At 43.6% G+C, this 24,078-nt stretch overlaps 1 protein-coding gene across 9 annotated transcripts in view; it reads right to left on the bottom strand.

Annotated features, from left to right (window-relative positions):
- The window catches only part of LOC102268380 (TLE family member 1, transcriptional corepressor), a 91,821-nt gene that overhangs the window by 14,955 nt on the left and 52,788 nt on the right, over nt 1-24,078 (bottom strand). For 4 of the 9 annotated variants that reach the window (XM_014481859.2, XM_070375716.1, XM_005906861.3 and 1 more), the window contains exons 9-14: nt 18,689-18,805; nt 15,203-15,256; nt 14,556-14,708; nt 12,996-13,140; nt 11,750-11,940; nt 10,258-10,334 (exon numbers count right to left, since the gene is read on the bottom strand). In XM_014481859.2, coding sequence (XP_014337345.1) covers nt 10,258-10,334; nt 11,750-11,940; nt 12,996-13,140; nt 14,556-14,708; nt 15,203-15,256; nt 18,689-18,805 — 737 coding nt within the window. The remainder of the gene's footprint in view (nt 1-10,257; nt 10,335-11,749; nt 11,941-12,995; nt 13,141-14,555; nt 14,709-15,202; nt 15,257-18,688; nt 18,806-24,078) is intronic. The other 5 variants (XM_070375717.1, XM_070375722.1, XM_070375723.1 and 2 more) reach the window with 3 other exon arrangements.

Here is a 24,078-nt window from a genome sequence, read left to right as displayed (position 1 = left end):
AAGACGAGTGGAGGATGTTTGGAGAAAGCACTGTGGCCAACTGCGGGGTGGAAATGAGGAGCCTTGGGTGGTGGGGCCCGGTTAGGGGCCATCTACCCACACCCCAGAGCCTCAGAGCTGAGTCCCCAGACCCGGCTGTCTGAATCAAGCACTTGCAGATCAGGATCTAATTCTGAAATCTGGTGGCAGAACTGAACAGAAAAAGGCCCACTGGACATCACAGATTTAAAACCTGAATGAAACTGAACTCTTTTGGAACCAGGGACTCTTTACTCCTGGGGCACACAGCAGAGATGGAGGCACCCTGAGTCCCTGCAGGTGCTGCAAACTGGGAAATGGCAGCGCGTTTCCGGGAAGCAGGTGGTTTCCCTAGCAGACTGGCCCCTGTTCATAAAACTACACTGTGTTCCGTGGTCAGTGCTAGAGTTGTGGGCTTGCTGGAAGTAGGCAGGGTCCAGCACACAGTAATGAAGAACCAGGGACCCTGGCGATGAAGGCTGTGGCCAAGACCCTGCTGCCTGTGGACTTGGCCCTCCTGAGCGAGAATTTCTTGCTGTATTAACAGGTATCAAAAAAAAATCTGATCAGATCAAAACCTTCACTCACTTTTTATGGCTCACCAAGCCTTCACAATTGAGTGCCTATGAGCTTCAGTTCATATGACCATCTTGTAGCCTAAATTCCTAGCCGTGTGGCACAACAGGCCATTCCCCTAAAATATCGCACACTGTCACATCCCCACATAGTGCACAAACTGTTCCCTCCTGCTTGGAATAGCACTGCCTCCCCTTCAGTGCATGTCTCCTCCCCACTCTCGCGGCTTGCCTCGACTCCCCAGGTGCCATGAGTCCTTCCCAGTGCCCTGATTCAATATAAATCGGTATCATGCTGAGGACGACTGCCCACAGTTATATCTGTCTCATTCCCGAGTCCTCTGGGGACAGGCGGGATGACTGCACCAGCGAGCATACAGCTGGTGCTCAGTAGAAGAATCCGAATGTCTCAAATCATTAATTGCTACCTAATCACTTACGAATCGAGGCATGAAAGACTGCTCCAGTAAGGAAAGTGAGCTACAGAAAGGTGGGGAGTCCACTTGGGCTCTGCCAGCCAACTTTCCCATAAAACTTATACCAAATGTGCCTAGGAGGTGGTTTCTCAAAGGGGAGAGGTAGTCCCAGAGATACAGAGCTGATGAAGAGCAGAACAAGAGGCAATGAGAACAACAGTAACTGTGAAATCCACAGGCCACCCCATCAGCAGAACCCGGTGGATGAGAGACCCCTCAGACATCAGCTGTGGCGGAAGTTGCCGTGGGTCACGTGTGACAAGCTGGTTCCTGAGTCTGGGTACTGAAGAGCATACGGTGAAGCTTAGGAAGTGAGGGGACCCAGGCCAGAGTTTCAGTTTAGTCACTAGTGAGATGTGGAGACCATATAGAAGTTATCTGGGTTGCATTTCCCTATTTTTACAGCGTGCTGTGACAAAACATACCCTGTAAATGTGACTGCTGAGGTGTGGGGGGAATGATGTCATGTGGGAAAGTACTTGCAGGAAAGTAGGAAGCATTATATAGATTCAACCTTTGGTTCCCATGTCACAGGAGACAGCTCGCCATCCCTTCTTATTTACAGAGGAGGGAAAGCAGGACAAGAGAGCATGCATAACAGGTTCAACTCAGCTCATACAAAGGACGGGCCAGCCAATCACAGAAGTGGGGCTCTAACCTCTACTTCACTTCCAAGTCACCACCTTTGACACTCTCGCCTCAAGAGGGATTGTGGGGCCCACCAGGATGGAGACACCTTCCTTACACAAAAAGAGAACACCAGGCATCATCCACGTGCTTCATGAAGGAGCCCTGAGGGCTGAGGGCTGTGGCATCTAGCTCATTCTAAGACAGATGAGAACAATGTTAAGTTATGATTTTGGATGATGCTCCCAGCCACAAGAACTAGTAGAGTGAAGGTGGTGGCTGGGGCTGTTGGGATGTGGACTCATAAGAAAATCAGAGCCATATTATTCTAAGATTCAGAGGGGGGGAAGTCCTCAGGTATATAATTCATCTACTAATGATAAAAATCTTTCTTTGCCAATCTAACAAGCTCTACCTTTAATTTTTTTTTTAGGGTCTGCATGCCTAGCTTATAACATCTGTTAAATCCTTTACTTCTTTCACAGGATTTTCTCAGTTTGGCCTCTGAGCATCCTCCCAAACAGTAAACATGCAGATCAAGGTGCAGTCCTCACCCCACTTGAAGATAGCATTTCTACATCAATGGAGGGCTTTAGTAACAAAATACAAATAGAGGACATTAAACTATTAAGATGGGAGACTTTTTCCCTTATTTAGTTGAATACACAGCTATCCTCATATTTTAAAAAGGGGAATGCAGAACTTCTTAAAATAGATATAAAAAAAAATTACTAGACAAAGTAATGAAGAAGAGATGGTCTAGCTGATACACCAGAAGTTCCCTGATCAAAGTCTGCATTTATGATTCTAAGGCCCTACTTTCTCCATCAATTAAATTTTTCCAAACTGTAAATGTGCTGGGGCAGCAACAGGGCTCCTATGCAGGACAAGATACAAACCAAGAGACACGTGGACAAAAAGTAAGACAAAGACAAGTTTAAAATACAGCCACTTCAAAGCTCCATTTAAAAGTCCTAGCAAAGGAACCAATCACTGCAGGTAAATAGCAGCATTCACTTAAGAGATAAGACAAGCTATGTCTAGTAAGCTGAAAGCCATTTCTGAAGAGGTAAAAAGGGAGAGAAAAGGAAGGGACGATTGTCCAGCAGCTAAACATAACTCAGATCAAAAGGAAAGGACTTACACTTCAGTATAAACCTAAGAAATTAGGGACACAGTCCTAGACCATTCAAAGGTAGAAAAAGAGAAGTTAAACTCAAACACACATGGTGACAATATAGCACAAAATAAGCATGTTCCTTTATGCACTTAATAGACAAAAAAAAAAAACCACCAAATATCATAATAAGTAAAAAAGGGCAGGGGCTGAATTGATTTCCAAATCCACTAAATAAACCAAGTGTGGAATCTAGACATGGTCAGCACAGGGATCAGAAGCAAGATCAGGAATGGACAGGAGGGAGAGGGGACTGGCCACAAAAACGTTTTCTCAGCTAGAAGCTGGATGGCCTTTTTCAATGCTGCAAAACATATTTTCTTAAGAGGCAATTTTACCCCAAATGTAGTTTAGATTTTCTCTTCCCATTAGGCTGCAACTCCAGAAAGGTAGTTTAGAAGGTTTATTTAAACACTAAACAAGTGGGTGGAAGATTTCTCAATTACACGTCTAGCATTAAAACACAGGGTGAGGGAACTTGGAACTTAGCTGGAATCTTGAGTCAAACTATTATTAGTGTGAGTTACAACTGACCTCTAGATGTTACTGTATGAGGCAAGTAGACCTTGGCCCCAAGTATTTGTGGGGAGGAAAGCGGTGCCCTTAGGCCAGGAAAAAAACATCTTGAGAGGAGGGAGGCACAAAGTATAACAAAGATGTCAATCTGTCTAAACTTCTTCTAGGTTTCTTTTTTTATCAGTGAGCTCCACAGAGTTCAGGGAATAAATTTCCTAAAACTCAAAGTAAGTTCAAATTAAGTCAACAAAACGCAACAATTAAATTTCGCCTTGAGGATTTGGAAACACAGTGAGAGCAACCGCTTATAAATCAGCATTGCATGTCTCTAAAATGCAAACTGCATTCTCCCTTGGAAAAGGATGAATCATACGGCCTTACACAATCCTGGGCTCATCCCCCACCTTGTCAACGCGGCAAGTATTTGTTTACTGGCTATCAAGGCTCAAGGGGACAAGAGGACTTCAGAAGCTTTAATTGTAGTGGGGAAGAAGCAAATAGAGACAGGACTTGTACACATGGTTATAATTCAAGGCCAAAGTGTGGAAAGTGTCACAAGACTTACAAGGGGCTGGTGGAGAGAGATCATATGTGGGACAGGCATCAGCAAAGGCTTCTGGGAGGTGGCAGCAGCCTGAAGTGGTCTTTAAATTAAAGAAAATATTTCTGTAGGAACAGGTAGAGACAAGTTAGAGAGGAAGTTGCTCCAAGTAGGAGGAGAGCCATTCACGGAATACAAGGTTATCCCATTCAGCCAGAGCATGAGATGCAATGCATATGGGACATGAGGCTGGAAAAACAAGCTGAGGTGACTCTATCAGAGGGATTACATCAGGAGATTATATGCACCTTTTGCAGATTTCTGAGCAAGAAACAGATAAGATCAGATAAATATTTCATTACAGAAAACTCTTGCCACAATCTTGGTGAGGATTTTAAAAAATAATAAGACTGGGTAAAATGGAAAGCATCAAACCTAAAGTCTGAGTACAGATGTAAGAAATGGGATGATGCCTTCAACAAAAAGAAGTCAAGAGAAGTCAGAAGTGGGAGAGAGAGAAAAATGTCCAGGTTGGTTGGGAAAGCTACTGAGATCTTAGATCACGCTGACACCAGAACAAGTACAGAATAGTGGCAATGTCATGCTCTTTGATAAGAAACAATGAAAGGCCACAGGGCCTTTGCATATGCTGGTTTCTCCACCTAGAGGCTTCTGCCCTTCCCCTTCAAACTCTTCAAGAATTTTCCCTTAACCCTCCAAATGGGATCAGGCTTTCAGAGTTTCAGAAAACAATACTCCTCTATCACAGTTCTTGTTATTGTTGTTCAGTTGCTAAGTCATGTCTGACTCTTCGAGACCCCATGGACTATTGACTATAGCACAACAGGCTCCTCAGTCCTTCACTATCTCCCTGAGTTTGCTCAGATTCATGTCCAATGAGTTGGTGATGCTATCTAATCTTATCCTCTGCCACCCCCTTTTCCTTTTGCATTCCATCTTTCCCAGCATCAGAGTCTTTTCCAATGAGTCAGCCCTTAGCACCAGGTGGCCAAAGTACTGGAGCTTCAGCTTCAGCATCAGTCCTTCCAATGAATATTCAGGGTTGATTTCCTTAGGATAGACTGGTTTGATCTCCTTGCAGTCCAAATGACTCTCAAGAGTCCTCTCCAGCACCACAATCCAAAAGTATCAATTCTTTGGCACTCAGCTTTCTTTATGGTCCAACTCTCACATTCATACATGACTACTGGAAAAACTATAGTTTTGACTATATGGACCTTTGTTGGCAAAGTGATGTCCCTGCTTTTTCAAATGCACTCTAGGTTTGTCATAGCTTTCCTTCCAAGGAGCAAGCATCTTTTAATTTCATGGCTGCGGTCACCATCCACAGTGATTTTGGAGCCCAAGAAAATAAAATCTGTCACTGTTTCCACTTTTTCCCCTTCTATTTGTCATGAAGTAACGGGACTGGCTGCCCTGATCTTAATTTTTTGAATGTTGAGTTTCAAGCCTCTTTTAACTTCAGCAAGAGGCAATTTAGTTCCTCTTCACTTTCTGCCACTAGAGTGGTATCATCTGCATATCTGAGGTTGTTGATATTTCTCCCGGCAATCTTGATCCCAGCTTGTGATTCATCCTGCCCAACATTTCGCATGATGTACTCTGCATAGAAGTTAAATAAGCACGATGACAATATACAGCCTTGTTGTACCTCCTTTCCCAATTTTGAACCAGCCAGTTCTTCCATGTAAGTTTCTAACTGTTGGCTATTTGACCTGCATACAGGTTTCTCAAGAGATAGGTAAAGCAGTCTGGTACTCCCATCCCTTTAAGAATTTTCCAGTTTGTTGTGATCCACACAGTCAAAGGATTTAGTGTACTCAATGAAGCAGAAGTAGATATTTTTCTGGAATTCCCTTGCTTTTTCTATGACCCAATGAATACTGGCAATTTGATCTATGGTTCCTCTGACTTTTTTAAACTCAGCTACTAGAAATGGAAGTTCTTGATTCAAGTACTGCTGAAGCCTAGCTTGAAGGATTTTGAGTATAACCTTGGTAGCATGAAATGAGCATAATTGTATGGTAGTTTGAATATTCTTTGGCACTGTCTTTCTTTGGGACTGGAATGAAAACTGACCTTTTCCAGTCCTGTGGTCACGGTTGAGTTTTCCAAATTTGCTGAGCAAATATTGAGTGCCGCACTTTCGCAGCATCATCTTTTAGGATTTTAAATAGCTCAGATGGAATTCCATCACTTTCACTAGCTTTGTTCATAGTAATGCTTCCTAAGGCCCACTTGACTTCACACTCCAGGGTATCTGGCTCTAGGTAAGTGACCACACCATTGTGGCTATTCAGGTCATTAAGACCTTTTTTGTGTAGTTTTTTTTCTGTGTATTCTTCCTACTTCTTCATAATCTCTTCTGCTTCTGTTCGATTCTTGCCATTCCTGTCCTTTACTGTGCCCATCTTTGCATGAAATGTTCCCTTTATAGTTCCAATTTTCTTGAAGAGATCTCTAGCCTTTCCCATTCTATTGTTTTCCTCTATTTCTTTGCACTGTTCATTTAAGAAGCCTTTCTTATCTCTCCCTGCTACTCTCTGGAACTCTGCATTCAGTTGGTATATCTTTCCCTGTCTCCCTTGCCTTTCACATCTCTTCTTTTCTCAGCTATTTGTAAAGCCTCCTCAGACAACCACTTTGCCTTCTTGCATTTCTTTTTCTTTCGGATGATTTTGGTCACTGATTTCTGTACAATGTCATGAACCTCTGTCCATAGTTCTTTAGGCACTCCATCTACCAGATCTAATCCCTTGAAACTATTTGTCATCTCCACTGTATAATCATAAGGGATTTGACTTAGGTCATACCTGACTGGTATGGTATGGTCACAGCTACCTCAATTTAATTACACATTTATTTTTGTGATTACTTGATTAAAACCATCTCCCCATCATCAGGCTGTGAGCTCCCAATAGGGTCCTCTAGCCTATTCAGCAAATTTGGATGACATCTGTAGAAGACAGGAAAGGAAGTGGAGTGACTGACAGATGGCCTAGGAACCTGAAATCATATCCCATAAATCAAGGCTGAAGCTACAGACACACTCAGCTGGAAGACACACGTGGTGGAGAGATGGTGGTCTCCAAAGATCTCAAGAGCTGTCTGTCTTGAGAAGGCTGGATTAGTGGAGCACTGTGTGGTCCCAGGGAGTGGATAAGAACAGGATTGACAGGTAAAAGCTCCAGGGAGACAGAGTTCAACTCAAGGGCTCAAAGAGTTTTCAAAGGGCCAGGGAAAATGAGCTGATATCACTAGAGAATCAGTCAGAGATGCTCAGACACTTGGTGAGGCCATTATAGGAAACTTGAACCACAGATGAGCATTCACACTAGAGGCACTTCTAAGGTCCCTCCAACCCTAAATGAACTCTCCCGGCTGTACCACACTTCTCAGACACTCATCCACCTGCCCGTGAATTGTCAAGCTGCTTCTCTGTGCTGGGAGCCTGCTGTCCCCTATACCTACAACAGCCCACCCTCCCAGCCCCCTCTGCCCAGCTCTGCCCTATCCTCTTGCGTGAACTTCAGCTTTCTGCATATCTACCCTACCCCAAGGAAGCCGTTACCAACTCTGTCACTCTTTACCTGTCTGTCTATCACCATTGTTCTGCCTTCACAGCACTCAGCACTTGTCACAAACGTAACTCAAGTATTTACTGTTTCTTTAAGGTCCACCCAACATCAGTAGCCACCCCCAGAGATGGGATGACCAACACTGTCTTTCCTGGAGCCTGCTGGGTACCTAACACACAGTTCTCCATCAAACATCTACAAAGAGCTTCCATTTGCCCATTCCAATTATTATTTCCATTGGAATTTCTCAGAGAAAGACACTGGAAAATTTTTACCACTTTGTTCACCCTCCCCTAGACATGGTGGCTTGTCACCATTACTCTTATGAGCCTCAGACGGCACTGCTCAGTGTGGTTGGCAAACATTCACTGCTGCCCCTGGTGAGGTGCCCACTCTCCCAGAGACTTTTACACAGCAACTCAAGTCAACTCACGACTGCTGTCTCTTGTAATAAAACCCTGGGACTGGTATTTTGTATCTTTTCCTCCTTACTCATCTTTATCTATCTTTTACAGGAGTCTCAATCTTTGTCATTTCAGGGAAAAACTGGTCTGTCATCATAGCTGGTTTGAACAGCACTGCCTCGGGCAGTATGACTTTACTAAACGATGAGAACAGTATGTCTTCTCAAACTAATTAATGGATTAATACATGGAGTAAGACTGCATAGCCCAGATCCTGGACAGTGGGCAAGTTCATTTTTCCCTCTGCTACCAATTAATTTGATCTTCCTCCCATAATATCTTAAAAGAGAATACCTTAATCTTGAAAGAGAATCCAAAAAATATCTTAACTGTTTTAGAAAGCAGTGACACCTCTGATCCACAGACCAGTGCCCTTTTTGATCAAGGGGAGAAAACCACTGTTACATGAGTCTCACAGCTTTGCCTCTCAGTCCGCTGTTGCGGTCTGAGCCGTGAACACGGGGAAGTCCAAGGTGCTGGCAAGTCAAGAACATGACTCTTTTGGCTCTAAGAAGCATGTTCACTGAAAGTATAAACTTGGTGTCTAACTGCACACACAACTGTTAGGAACTGGGTCTGAGTTAACCATCCCTCATACCAGCCTTCAGGACCAACTCTATGGCTGTCAGCTCTGCCCACCTCCAGTCTCCTTCCTCACATTTCACATCCAGGGTGGGGTCTTGGGCACACCCTCCACAGCTCTGACTGCAGAAACTGGCTTTCCCTAATGGTTAGTTGAACTTGGCCTTAGTTACCTAATATTTCTCTGAAGATTTATCAGTTACTATTAATGACTGTCTCTTAGCTCAACAGTACTCATGTGCCCCTTATCCACTCACCAGGCAGAAGGACACATGACAGCTAGCTACTCTGCCAGCAACCACAGGTAAGAAATACCGATGGGCACCCTGAGGCCTTCCTAAGAAAGCACAACATAGTAGTTCACAGGTCAGTAGTTCACTGAAGCCTTTCAGTCAGAAGAGATCTACCAGCCAAGAAAGTATTTGCAACACTGCCCCGCTTCCCAGTTCTGCTCTTCCCTGGGCCAAGATGTCACTGTAAATTCTTAACGTCTCTACTAGTTCCTAATACAAACCAAAGCTTCAGTTCATCATGAGTCAAATTATCATGAAATAGATATCAAAATGCAGGAAAAGAGGAGCAGTGTGAATCTGCCTTCTAAAAGCAGGTGATAGAGTAAGGATTCCCGTCTTCTGAAGCAAGGCTGCAATAAAAACCACACAAGGATGACCAAATAGTCGAACGGACCACTCAAAATAATGCAGTATGCAACAGACATGTAAGTAACAGCTGAATGCAACCGTTCGAAAGTGAAGGGTATAAGCAAAACAAAAACAAAAACAAAAAAAACTGAAGGCCTGTGACATGCACCTCTTTTGGGAGGAAAAAAAAAAAATCAGTGAATTGGAACCAGCTTTCTGCCATCTTCTACCTAGGGAAACAAGAATGTTTGCTGAGAAGACAGACAGACTCTGGTACTTCAAGCTTGCTTTGTACAAAAATGAAGAACTTTAGGAATTATTTGAAATCACATTTCTAATTACTAACATATTATGGAAAACAGGTGGTTTTCAGTGACCCTGGAAGAATAACCCACAGGGCTTTTCAAATTCTGAATGCTCTTTTGCCCTTTAACCTACCTCTCACTGCTTCCCATCATGCCATATTACACTTTATAATCCTGGCTCTCCCAGAGGAAGGCACCCAGCAAAACTTTACTGGAGCGCCGGGGGGGTGGGGGTGGGGGGCGGAACTCCCCCACCTTTCACACAACTCTTGCTTCCACCAAAATAAGGAAGAGGTAGCACTGAGCTGGGTAAAGAAATAGCACATTTCATTTTTCTGAGACTTCAAGTCTGTGACAGCTTACTGCCCACAACACAGTTCTGTGGGAAACCTCCAACAGGCACCCTCTAACCCAGGGGCAAGGCAGAGCAGCTTTCTGAGGACGGGTCAAGCAAGGGGGACCGACCATCCCTGGTTCTCACCTCCCTCCTTGGCCCTGTCTCCAACAGCTTCTCTCCAGAAATAACTAAATGCATGAGATCACCCACAGTGAGAAGACAGAGGCATGACACCTACCCAGTGTCTATTTATAGAAAGTGTTAACACTCCTCAGGAAAAGACAGTGGAAATCTCCTTGGAAACGCCCAAGCCTGTGCTCCCTTTGGAATTCTAGTGCACTGATACCTGTGACTAAATAACCGCCTTTAAAACAGAACCCAAGAATTAGAGGTACTTACGGCTTCCCCCCGGGGATTCCTGCCAGGTTTGGAGGGATCGTTGGTACACGCATGTGAGGGGGAGGATCAAACCCAACCTGGGAACAGAATAAGGCATAAGACTCAGTTTATGCAGGGTAGGCACTTTGTGACACCACTAAAAACTTTTTACTAGAAACTCAGAAATCCCCAAAGCAACAGAAACAGGGACACGTGTTAACATTTCCCAAAAGAAAAATTATAATGCAAGAAATAATACAGCCTTCACTAAATACCACAAGACACACTTCTTTTTTGGGAGGTAGGATGGCACAGGATCCATCTGTGTATTGAGAACCAGCTTCCCATGGTAAATACGTCCTGTGGACTTAGGATGTTCTGCCTGTTCAAACAAGTACAAAGAACATACGCTGTCTGAGCCAGGACAACGTGACTATCAACTTCAGCACTATTGACGTTTTGGGCCAGATAATTCTTGGCTGGGGGCTGGCCTGGAATGGCAGGATAATTAGCAGCATCACTGGCCTCTACCCTCTAAGTGCCCATAGCAACCCCCCAGTTCTGATGAACAAAAGTGTCTCCAGATACAATCGAATGTCCCAAGGAGGCAAAATCACCTCCAGTTTCATGCCACTGGTCTAAGTCAATGCTTAGAAATTCACACATGGACTCTCTTTTTTGTGCACCTAGTCCCTCGGCTGCCCCCTTTGCTTTAAATGATCTTGCCCTCCACTACACAGCCTTTCCTAGGAGTGAAAAGGAAGGGGAAAACGATGCACTTTAATATCATCTCCAGTTATTGGAGGTAATGAAGAAGGGAGAGGAGAGAAATGCACATGCCATATTTCAAACAGTCAACAGAAATGATTTGGGGACTTTCATTTGCTATGAGTTATAATTTAGTCCCTTTTCCTGATGCAATCAAGGACCACACGGTCAACTTTTTCCTTTACTCAAAGTTCTATCTCTTCCTGGTCAAGCAGGACTCATTTACAGGGTGGGAGAAGGCAGACGAGAAGGAGACCCTGCCCCACAACTTCAGTCCCTCTGTGTTTCTCCCTGTTGAGCTGAGATAACCGCTTACGCCAAAGTCATGCAATTGGGTTTAAAGAATAATATAAGCACGGAAAGAGAAAATAACGGCTTCTCAAATATTTTTTCCTAAGAATTAAAGAGGAGAAAAAAAAAATGTCAAGAAACGAATGAAAAGGCTTCTGTGAGCTACTTGAGTCATTTCATCGCCTTCCAGAGGAAAAAAAAATCTACCTTGGTGGGAGAAAACCAGATGTCCCCTGAACCACGGAAGGAGCTCCTAAACACTGCCTTTTTTCATCCACAAAAACAGTAAAACAAAAAGTGTTTGGCCTTAACTTAATGAAGCGGCACGTTGATGAAGGTGGACAAGAAGAAGCAGTGAAGACACTGGGTCTTTGTCTGCAGGTGTGGGGGCTGCCAGCCGCTGGCGCTCCGCAGGTCCCCACCCACACCCTTCCTCAGTCCCTGCTATCCTCACCATTGGGGAGCGCCCATAAGCCACCACGGCGGCAGCGGCCGCAGCTGCACTCATCTGCGGTGACATGTTGTGGAGGCTGGCGTAGGCGGCGCTGGGGCTGGTCAGCTCACCATTCATGCCTGCGTGGGGCACCATCCCAAATGGTGCGGGGTATGGGCCGGGCACCGCCAGGGGTGTCCTCAGGCCAGCTGCTGCAAGGAAGCACAAGCCACAGTGACTCACCTGGCCACTCAAAGCAGCCTGATCATCAATTTCAGGGCCCTCTTCAGTGCCTCCTGTTATAGAGATGGAGGGAAGGCTGGGGGTGTGGGGGGTGAGGGGTGGGGTGTGGGGGTCTAGGGGGCTGTTGGGAGGGGAAGGTATCACCTCCAATTCCTACATAGGGTCCTGGTCCCTTCTTCCCTACAGCTGAACTCCTCTCCAGGAGAGAATGGACTCCAAGGGGAGCACTGCCCACACATTTCCCCCTGTACCTCCACTTGACAACACTGGGAAACCAGGGGAATTAAGCAGCATTATTGTACCTAATTGACAGAAAGCACCACCTTCTGACTTAAACTCAGAACGTTTTCCTGATAAAAATCCATAATTCTTCCTTCAGCTTGAACTTTCCATTTCTGGTACCAATTTCAAATAAAAACCTGATCCTAGATTTATGTAAACAAGAGCACAGGTTTAGGAGGAATATTCTGGGGCCTCTTTACCGCCTGGTCCAGGGTATTACATTCTCCCTTTCCCAGGGAGGAAGATATAGTTAAAAGTTATGAGTTTGCTCAGGGGCTGGAGTCTCAGTGAAACCCTCCCAATTTCTCCTGGAAGAGAGACCACTGATTCCTAAGGGATGTACCAGCAGAACACTGGCCAACTAAAGCACACAAGAAACACACTTGGGCCGGCCAGACCGGCTGTTTCAGTCAACATTAGCAATCTCAGACACACAATGATAGTTTGGTAAGGAGCTTACGCGCGGAATAATTATCAGAAACTTTATTGAAGTCCTTGGGATTTGGATTATTTGGAAATAAAAGAAAAGCCAAATGTAAACAGTCGGAGACTGAACAGGGTACAGCTGCTGAAACCCAAGGACAAACATCTGTTTCTTATCACAGCTTTTCAGAGATAAGCAGGAGGGAGGCAGGCAGAAAGCACCTCTCATATTCACGGGGAAATGCACAATGAGATGAACAGACAAATCAAGTTGGGAAAGAGAAAAACAAAACACAGCCCACGAGAGGCAATGCCTTACCCGCCTGGTTGACGAGGGGGTCCATGGCTGGAGGCTTGCCGAGGCCTGGACGGAGTCCTGGAGTGGCGCTGGTGCCCGGCGTTGGCATGTCACTCCGAGGCGTCGGTGTGCTGGATTTCAGCACAGGCGTGCTGGCTTTCTCATGCTGGTATCATTAAACAAATTAAATGAGTATTATTTTTAATCCAAGCCATATTACACAATTTATCACAACAGCAGCTGGAACACTGGGCACCTTCTAGCTACTCCCTCGGCCAATTTTCATAAATCCACACAATGTTGACAGCATTAACTTGTGAGTGAGAAATGTTGACCTTTCCTCTTCCTGCCAGAATTAAAACTCTAGCTAGAGACACAGAACATGATCACACGCCTTCCTCCGCAGATTTTATTTTAAAAAGTATTTTTCCATCAGGCTTGTGGACTTTGGATCTAGTCCAAGTAAGAATGATGACCACCCAGAGGAAAGTTCTCGGTCACTCAGAAACAAATGCCTCCATCACCGAGAATATCAGAGGGAGGAACCCCCTTACCAACCTTTCCACCCTTGCCTTTTAGTAGCAGTGGGATTGAGACTGACAGAGAGAGACAGCTGAGCCATCAGCTTGATGAGAAGCAAACTAGCATTTCAGAGGCAAAAGCCCTAGAACTAGCCCTATCATTTTAAGAGATGTACCTAAAAAAATAACTCTTTCGCATTCAGCAGCAGCACCCATTTGCCTACATAAACAGTGCGGACCCACTAGTATAAGAGGCCTTCGGCAGTCAAGATGGTAACAGGGTCACAGGGCACCTTCTTCTGCATCTCAACCCTTCGTGTCCTTTTAGCCAGTCTGAGAAGTGCTCTGGGATAGCAAAGAACATAGGCTAGACAGACCCCAGCTCTTTCTGGCCTGGGAGTCCATGTGCTGTATAAACTTGGCAGGCTCCTCAAGCTTGCCAACTTGAGGCCTGCCCCCCCATCAGTGAAACGGGATAATGCCTTGAGGGACCACACAGGGATTAACTGCAGGGTTGTTATGGTGCAGTTATGGTGAGTGGAGAGATGAGACACTCCACAATGTCTGGTGAATGACTGAGAGCATGAATGGGCCTGATACCACCCTCATCCCTCCCCACGTCCAGGTTACCTCTGGTGCCACCTTGAGTACATCACCATTTGCCCAGTAACCCGGTCACAACATGACCTGACAGGACGGGTCAGTCTAAAACCAGGGGAAATGCACCGCTTAAGAAAGTGAAGGACTTCATAGGACCTAAGGCATTCAAACCATTTGTCAAGTAAGAAGTTTCAGAGAGTCTGTGCCACAGACACATCCCCCAAGAAAGCAGGCAATAGGCACGGAAGCTTATCTTGCTTAACCATGGCCCAGAAGAGATGACCCAGTGGGAAAAAGGAATCACCCAGGGACAGAGAACAGAACCATGAGTTTCACTTTAAAACCCTTAAAAATATAACTCAGTCATTAAAAACCCCATATTTCAAATACATTAGGGAACCTCTGGTTCCCCAAGAAAACCGAACTGCTAAATAGGCAAGTGACAGTTCTTATGACCTACCAAGCTCATTTCTTTGGATTTCAAAGAAGTGGAACTTCCCGAGGAGGCAGTGGACGCCGGGCTGCTGGAGGCGTCTTTCTTCAGCAGGCGGGTTTTGTCAATCCCATTTTCCCTGGGTGAATGGGCGGGGCTTGCGCGGGGAGATGAGGGGTCCTCCAGAAGCACAAGCAAAGGTCTCATGATTTCACTCACAACAGATGGATCTTTCCCTTTACACACTCTGTTTCCATACCAATTCTCCAAATTAAAGGAGAGTGCTCAAAGTCCTTGAGATTTGGGCGATTTGAGGGCATGCACCTAATATTGTTGTTACAATGAACAGGATGGTGTCTGCAAGCACACCGGTGGAGACACTGTAAAGAAAAAAATCTAGAAACAACTGTGTCTCCCCTCATGCTCACCTACTTTGCCCAGAGGGCACAGGATAGAAAGGAGCACCAGACACCAACTTAGGAATCCAAAATGGTTAGGGAGACCGATTATTTTTTTAAAGAAACCAGTTTGTGTTGCTTTTAGACCATTACTGCTCTATGAACACTCAGTAAATTCTTAATGTGTAAAGTTGCAAAAGACCAACATACGTTGGCTCCACGTCCTTTCTCTCACAAGTTGCTCTAAAAATAAAGTTTGATGAAGAGAATGGTTACCTCATTAGAAACATCCACAACTAAGTTGTCATCGCTTTTGTCACCATCGCTATCCTGAAAAAAAAAAAAAAGATTTTAATGCCATTTACTAAAGGGATTGAGGCTCAATGAAATACCTATAGTTCTTGGTAGCAGACAGACTAGAAAATGACCTGGGACATGCCTACAGGTTCCCTTACAGAATGCCCGCCCTGGTAACTAAGATCACCTTCTACCCTTCTCATCTGACCCAGGGAGGTGCAGAGCCCCGGGCAGGAACTCTGTTGCAATAGCACACCAGCCATACAGTCACAGTGTGTATACAGGTGATGGCATCCTGTAAAACTTGGCACACAGTAAAGACTCAATAAATGTTTGCAACAGCTGAATCTCTTATAATCCAAAAACTACATGTCCCTCTTTAAGAGATCTTTCCCCAACGGATTTCAAACTAAGAACACAATTTCATACCATTGCTTTTATATGTATCACCTTGAAGGCTGTCAACAATTCTAGTGTTCATGGGCAATTCATAATTACAAAGACAAATTTGGACCTTGTTCCCATGGGGTTACTAATTACTGCAAAAAAAGTTATATAAAGCAAAAAAATAAATAAAGCAAAAATAAAGTACAAACAACAAAGCTAAGTACTGGCTGAAATAACTACCTAGATCTAATCTAACCTCACATTGGCTCTTTAGCAATCAACTTGGAATATTCTTGTGATGGAAGGAAGATAGGATGGCAGTATCTGGAGGGCACTGGCATCCTACAGTAGAGCTTTTATGGTCTTGACATGAAGCCATAAAATTGGCTCATCAGAGGAAACTCCATGGTTGCACTGAATTTGAAAAAGCTTCAGAAAAAAGCTGTTCAATTTAATAACGTGATCACTCTTACATCAAGTTCAGGGCAGGCTGAAGAAGCCCTGAACTAAGGTTAAGAAGCTTTCTTAGCCAAAAGGCCTATGCTCTTTAGTTCACAGTCATACAATCAACATACAAAAAAACAGGTTATCGCAAATGGGCCCTAATTCTCAAAAAGGAGCAGGCCCCCGGTTTATGATCTACACAGTTCTTATACTGATGTCATTGTCAAATAAGAATACACTAATAATGCCTGAGAAATATCAGTATAAGTGCAAACCCATTAACTTTCTGTGGACCCCAAGTCCAGCTAGAAAGACACCCCCAACTCTAAATTCACATCTTAAATGTTTTATCTAGTCATACCTAAAGTGTTATACGAGGGAGACCCAATTGACTTTCTTCAATAATGTGTGACTAGATATGCTTTAGTCATAGTTATAAAAATCCCATGCAATTCACTAGCAATATCAAGAAATTACAACCAATGAGGAAGCCTGGGTAATTTAAAATAAGTCTGTTGAAAGAAGTATTTTTTCATGCAATAAAAGAAAAAATACTAAAAAAAATTTGCTTTCTCTTAACAAAGCCCACAGAAAATCACAAACGTTTTCAGGTACTAAGAAACCCAAGGTATGGGAATTCCCTGGTGGTCCAGCAGTTAGTACTCCACCCTTTCACTGCAGGGGGCACGGATTTGATCCCTCTTCAGGGAACTAAGATTCGCATGCTGCACAGTACGGCCAACCAAAACAACAACAACAACAAAAAACACTGATTAAAAGAAAGAAAGAAAGGAACCCAGGTGACAGTGACAAAATACAAGCTGAAGGGGTTTCCCTTTAGGAAAAAAAAGTAGGAAAATAAAAAAGGTTAATGTAATGTACAGACCAACTGGTAAGAAGTAGCAGACAATTCATTTATTTAAAATGGAACTGTGAAGTGCATCCCTAAGTAGTCTGAAATGTAAATGTTAGCTTTGTATCGGATCATCCCCCAAATATAAACCTTCACAGTACAGTACATATCTGTCATCAAACATCTAAGGTCTGAGTCCTTTGCTCCACCTTCTCCAACATCATCTCAATACATTGCCCTCAACTACCAATACAACTAGACACAGCTAATAGCAGCAGGTTACGAAAAAGTCATGTAGAGCCATGGATTCTACATCACTCACTACTAAATAATTTATCCACACGAGCCTTGCACAGAGCAACTTAGAATTGTATCATTGGCAAGTGTGCAAGTATGTCATGGCTGACGAACAATCAATGTCATATATAAAAGTATCTGTGTGCAACACAAGTGCTGGGCAAAAGATAAGGGGCAAATACATACTAAAAAGGCTTGGGCTGGGGTGGGGAGATCAGCAATTTGGGTTCTTAGAGTATTATTATGGAACAAAGTAGGTACCAATATTCTGCGCCAAAACATCCAATCCTAGGCTCTTGCTTTGGGAATCCTAGCATGGTTACCAAGAGCATGGATTCTAGAGTCAGGCTGTCTCCAGGCTCTGCTACTAACGCTGGCCTTGGGCCAATCACTTAAAAGCTCTGTGCTGCAGTTCCTTTATCTATGAAATGGAGGGATGGTACCAAATACACAGGGTGGTTTTGAGAGTTAAGTGAAACAAGCCACACAGAAGGATACGGTACCTGGCACTACCTTGAGGTGCTGCTCAAGAACTGTTACCCATTTCTAAACACTACATTAGCCCTCAGCTTGTGCCAGCTAGCAGGAGACAGAGGCCTAGCGTGGAAACCTCTGCACAGCAGCCAGCTGGAGGTGGACACGTTCTCCTCCAGGGGCAACCGGGAATGGCTCAACTCACCCTCTGCTCTCACACTTCTGATAATGTGTCCATCCTGAAATAGAAACTCACGGACACACAAGGGAATGACAAGGTATCTGTCAGATGCAATGTTTATGACCCCGAGACCACAGTCAATGGCCATTTGGCTTGGTTTGCTCTCCTCATGAATGTGGTTTTAGCCAGATCTGAATCAAGAGTCCTCATATCGAGCTGTGTGGTCTCATCTGTAGGGTTTGAACAAGATGCCCCCAGTGTTTCTTCCATTTTTACCACGGACTTTTATCACTGCACCACACGCTGCAGCAGAGGACAGACTCTGACTTAAGGCCTAATTTGGACCTGAATCTATTACCACAGTGGCATCCAAGAAGGCAGCTGGTGACACCAAATTCTCATCCTCATTATCTCAGCACGACAGGGTACCAAATTTTGCAAGGCCTGGGACAAAATGAAAATACAGGCCCTGGCTCAAAAATTGAGCATTTAAAGATGGTGGAGAGCAGAGGATGAAACTAAGGGTGAGACAGGTTCCTTTTAAGAGCAGGGCCAGCGCAGCTGGCTCAGACCACACACCATGAAGCTAGTCCTACATTTCTGTATCCCCTCTTATGAATAACTGCAGAAGAAAGCCCAAAATTTAATACTGAGCCTAGAAGATACATAATTTACAGCTCTAGAGGGAAATAATATCCTACAATGTAAGAATCTATCCTCTTGATACATTATTTTAAGGTATGTGAAATTATCAGATCTTTTATAGACTCACTTAGAAGGTGAGCAAGAAGACAAACAAAATATTATTTCAAGCCCTTTATTTACTTACATAGTGGCTGGAGTCCTTATCGTCCACCTTTCTTTTTTTGATGTCATTAGAAAACTCGGGTCCATTTCTGCGTTTATCTGTGCCTCTTAGACTGTCTGGGACCAAGAGGGAATTACTCTGCAAGACCAAAAAAAAAAATTAATCAAAGATTTCTTCCCAAGTCTTTCTGTACACATGAAAACCCAACCTGGATGTGACAGCCGATTTGGAAAAGTGATACCTACATAGCCTTTCATTCCATTTAATTCATCTCATCTGAGGACGTAGATGGCAAACATTTATAGAGATTTAAGCACTTAAAAGGGAGACCCTGATTATGCAATCAAGCCATCCAAAGCCTCGTGGATCCTTCTGGCCCTACTCACTTAAAATGCTCCTCTGTTCTGTTTGTTCTTAAGAGAAATGGGAACCTGCTGTTTATATGTGGATGTGTTTTTATTCTTTCCCACTGAGACTCCCTGGTCTGGAATACGAATGGTCTATGAGCAAAACCTGAGATCACTCTATTAGACGTATTCTGTCACTGTAAGAGTCAATGTGGGCCTTTCTAAAAAGACACAAAGAGAGCGGGTGGGATTAACAGCATGCTTTCCTAAAAGGCAAATCACATTTTCCACAGTCACAATGAAGGAACTCTTTTGAATTCTTTTAATTTATTGTTGAAAATAAGATTTGGTGTTCCTTGCCAAGAGCACTGAAATTTAAGACCCAAAGCAGGAATTCCAGCCAGTGAATCTTCAACAGCAAGGCCAGCTCCCACACACAAAAGCAGGAACAAGGACTAATCTTTTCCACAAACCACACAGGATACTTTCCTTCACATGTGCTGAGTATGAACTGCTGACCCAAAGAAAACAGGCATTTTAGATATTTGAGGGTCACATGACACGATCTGACATCCCTTCAATTCCCATCTCCCCTTGGGCTAAAGCATCAGAACATGTTACAATGAGTTCTTTTAAGTGTGGGATTAGCATATGCAAGAGGGCAATTTGTTCAGTGATGTGTTACTGCCTTGAACAATGCTGAACTGGCTGTGCAAAAACTTCCTTTCTCAAAGCCCAGATAACCCCAATTTCTGAAAAATGCTGGAGAACTCAGTCCGCGGCCAACAAACAGTGATGCTACCTTTCTAAGCTGCAATTTAAAATACAAAGGGGCCTGGGAAAACCTTGAAGTAAGACCACCTCTAATGCAATAAAAACTAGGAGCAAATCTTTAAATAAAGGTCCATTTTTAGAGGCCGTGGATGGGTTTTCCGTCCTAACCAGCCCAAGGAAATTAGCCAGGTGGCTTGCTCTCAAACCACCCCCCTTCTGTGCCCTGTGAAAACTGGGGACCCCACCATGGGAACATTCTCAGCTCAACCACACTCAGGAGGAAATCAAAAGGCATGCTGAAGCCCCTCTGCCCACTTCAGAGGCTGCCTCTGAAGCAGCTGAGCTTTCATTCATGACTGTTCAAGCTCCACAAATGCCGGGAGGCTTACATAAAAGCAGTGGTAGGAACCAACACCATTCAATATAGAGAAGCTCAGAATAATGTCGCGAGCACAGTGTGGGGCTGAAAGGTGAGCCGGCTGGATCCCTGAACTAATTACCTTGGCAAACGTCTGCTAAAAACTAACCCCTCTGACCCAGACCCATTGCCTGACAGGACGCAGGAGACTTAACAAAACTCCTGTGAAGAGCTAACACACGCACTGGGGAGGGGAGCAGCAGCTTGTGCTCACGTGGAAAAAGTGTCCAAACACGCTTGTCTGTGTTCTAGATTATATCAGCCCCCAAGTCTCTTCCTCCAGACTCTGACCAGAAGCAGTGAGGGCCAGGCTGCATCATTCTCAACCGGACACCTACGCATGCGCCCAGCAGAACACAGCAGTGTTGGTGTCCACTGGCAATTTTAAAGTCTCTTTCTCCAGGGTCTCCTGAGCAGCTCTCCTGCTATAACTAGCACTGGGCATCCAAACCACTCAGCTACTCAAAGACAGCTTTCTAATGATCTGATTTTTCTCGTCAAATGGGACTGTGATCATGAAAGTAAATGACGTACCTTCTAGGAACAACGCAATTTTTGCTAGAAACAATAACATTCCTCTGGCTGGACCCTGGCGAGCTGTGAGGCTTCTGCATTTCCATGTCAGAAGTTAAATTCTCATTCCTGTTTGAGCAGCTTAAGTGAGGCCTATAATCTGAATGAGTTCTGCAAAGCTCTGAAAGTACTTCTAAATTTAGATGGGGTTGGTAATTAGCACTCCTGCTTATCTGAAAATTGGCTCCATTCAGATGGAAGATTGAGACAAGTTACGAAATGAAATGTCTCATCATACCTTTGATGGTATAAAATTGATTCAAAACACGGCAGCAAGGAGTGCGGGCTGGAGAGGCCTGGGACAGCCGCAGTCTGGAGCCAGGGGGTGCCTGGCCCCCGCTGCAGCCCCACCTGTGACAAACCACTTTCTTGTGGTTCCCATGTGCCCTGTTTGCTGTAATTGTCCCCAGCATCTTCGAGCTCTGACACTGCTTTCATTGTTGTTCTTGACTTAAGCAAATAGTTCCAGCCTAATGAACTTCAATGCACTGTTGGCAGCAACAGTTTTGCTTAACTACTGCCTAGGTGACCTTCATCTTTCACAATTCCCTCACTTGATCCTCAGAACCCGCAAGTGACCACATGGGTAGTGCTGGATGTCTCCTGATACCGTAAGTCTTCTTCCCTGGTGCTATGTTTTGTTCTCACACATTGTCTTACGTTCCTCAGGGCTCAGCAGCAGAATAGTCATTCTGATGGCTGTTCTGAGACATTTTACACACATTTTAAGAATGAAGAGACTATACCTGGGTGCTGACTGAATATCCTTTGGGTCCTTCAAAATTTATGGTTCTATTTTGATTTGTTAGATTTGAAAGAGGACAAGAGAGAATCATATTTAACATTAAAGTTTAATATTCAATCAACATTTAAGAAGAGCCTGTTTGTAAAAGAATAAAACTGAGGTTGCTTCAAGTTACTGAAGACAGTTAGGACCAAACCTCTGATGAGGTTAAAGCAACCTTAACACATATTCATTGTCTTTATCCCCCTTGTTTTATCTAGAGGACGTCCAGAAGGGGAGGTGATTTTCCTGAAGTCAAGAAGCTTCTGTCCATTAAGTCAAAGTGTTGCACTCCCAAAAGAGTGATTTTTAAACTCAGTTTATGTACATTGAATACTTGTACCCAAATACTTGACCCCCCCAAATACCTCTCACTTAAAAGTCATATTGGCTCTTTAACCTAGTGAGCCTGAAATTCTAATGTGATATAATAGCTACTAATGTACGCTCTCTTGGATTTCCACCACCTCCTAAACACAGACACATCTTGCCTTACTTGGTATATGCCCACCGTAACAAAATTGTGAACATAATATCAAACACCAAAAACATTTTACAGCTTAGTTTTAAATGACCTGAAAACAATCCCAAATTCCTGGCTTTCCACTCACGATTCCTGCCATTTATAACCCAAGAATCACACTAAAGAAACACCCCAGCAGACAGCAACAAAATAGCCCAGGTATCCACAGCCCCAGTTTCATGCCCCATCAATTACTGCCAACAGTGGTTCCATATACTTATTTACTGCTTCTCCCCCTAGAGTCTGTATTTTGAAAGGTATTTATCTCCCAAACAGCATTCATCAAGTAAAATTCACTTTTCAAATATTTATTTGCCAAATAAATATTTAATTGTGAATCAGAGTTTTTTAATCAACATGAAAACTAGTGTTACCACACTGAATGATAGACTCGAATTCTAGCCAAGAAACTTGATGTTTTATTTCACCTTGCAGCTGGTAAAATTTAATTATCTGCCAGAATTTTTCAAACACTATAATTACTGGGCAGACTTCTACTACAAATGTTCCGAGAGCTGGGATTTCCAGACTGTATATAAGTTTTCGTTTGTTTAAAAATTTTCTTAAGAACCAAACAAAATCATCTTATTTACCTTATGTCTTTCCTACAAGAACTCAAAAATAGAAGTTTCATACAGCCCACGGGGGATATTACAAATCTGAGCAAATCAAGATCTAAAAACACACTGTTTTCAAAATAAGCTAAAATTTGAAAACCGTGGTGATTTTCTGCACCTTTCAAGTTACACACACTGGTGGGAATAGAGCCAAGTAAAACAATAAAGGGAGAGGCAGATGAAACAAGTCTCTAAAGAAAACAAGATCCCCCTGGAATGTTCAGCCCAGAGACAGAGTGTCTAAAAGACCCGTTATCCCAACTGGCATGCTTTTCTCTCCATCTATATAAAGAAACTACTCATGAAATGATTAGATGAGGTCTAAGAACAGAGAAAAGGTACGAACCACAAGAAGGGACCCATCCCTTCTAAAATCTGGAATATCTGAGAACCTAAAACCTCATTGGGCATGTGAACTGACAACAGGTGAACTGTTCACTATGGTTACCCTGTGCTTCCCGAGAGTCCCTTCTTGCACTAACAGTGATGTGATGGTTAAGAACAGAAATGAGAGTGAGCAAAAAAAGCTACCCAGAAAGCATAGGAAGCCTTCAAATGTTATAACCTGTGGTCAGATTCAGAGCACAATTTCCCAAATAGGGGAAACATGTTGCATAAAAACACACCAGATCATTCCCTGCTCAAGATGAGTGGGCCCAAGTTAACTAGAGAGTTGGTGGTATTTGAACTAGTGGGTAGAAGTGGACAATGTAATCTCTTAAAGTAAAACTAAAATCCATACATGTAAATAACAAACCATACCTTCCTATAAGAACTTACAATTTAAATAGAAGAATCTTTTGAATTTCAAAGAGCATTCAGTCGAATCAGAAAAAAATGCCAAGATTTGGACTTTGTGTTACCTTTATTCTGACCATTCTGGAAAATAATGTTTCTATTTCATGCTCTGAACACCCACCTACTCAAGACCAACATAGACTTAGCTGCTTTAATATGAATAATAAACAGTCTTTATAGTCTTGTTTTGAGAATTTTACTTTTCTTGGGCAATTTAACAAGAATGGCTGTTCATATACACTGAGGTATTTTGGAAGGTAAACTCCAGATATATGAAAGAGAGCTGGTTTACACTGTTAGTGTTGCCAGAACACTTTGTAAGAGCATTCACATCTACCTTCATCTACTCTGAGACCTCAAAGCAATTCTTTTGCCAGCCAAATCTAAAGCTTGAAGCCACCAGCAGCAAATGTGAAAGGAAAACCCGTTTATGGAGACAGCAAAAGCTAGACAGGTTTCCCTAATGTGAAAATAATGCACATTATTCAAATGGATTTCTTTAGCTGCCATGCTGATTCCCCTTGGGAACAGTCTCCTCCTCACAGGAAAAGTGTTTGTGTCAGAGGTACAGATTGGA

This window comes from Bos mutus, chromosome 8 (assembly GCF_027580195.1).
Source record: "Bos mutus isolate GX-2022 chromosome 8, NWIPB_WYAK_1.1, whole genome shotgun sequence".
Taxonomy (NCBI): Eukaryota; Metazoa; Chordata; class Mammalia; order Artiodactyla; family Bovidae; genus Bos; species Bos mutus.
This window is presented reverse-complemented; position numbering and strand designations above follow the sequence as displayed.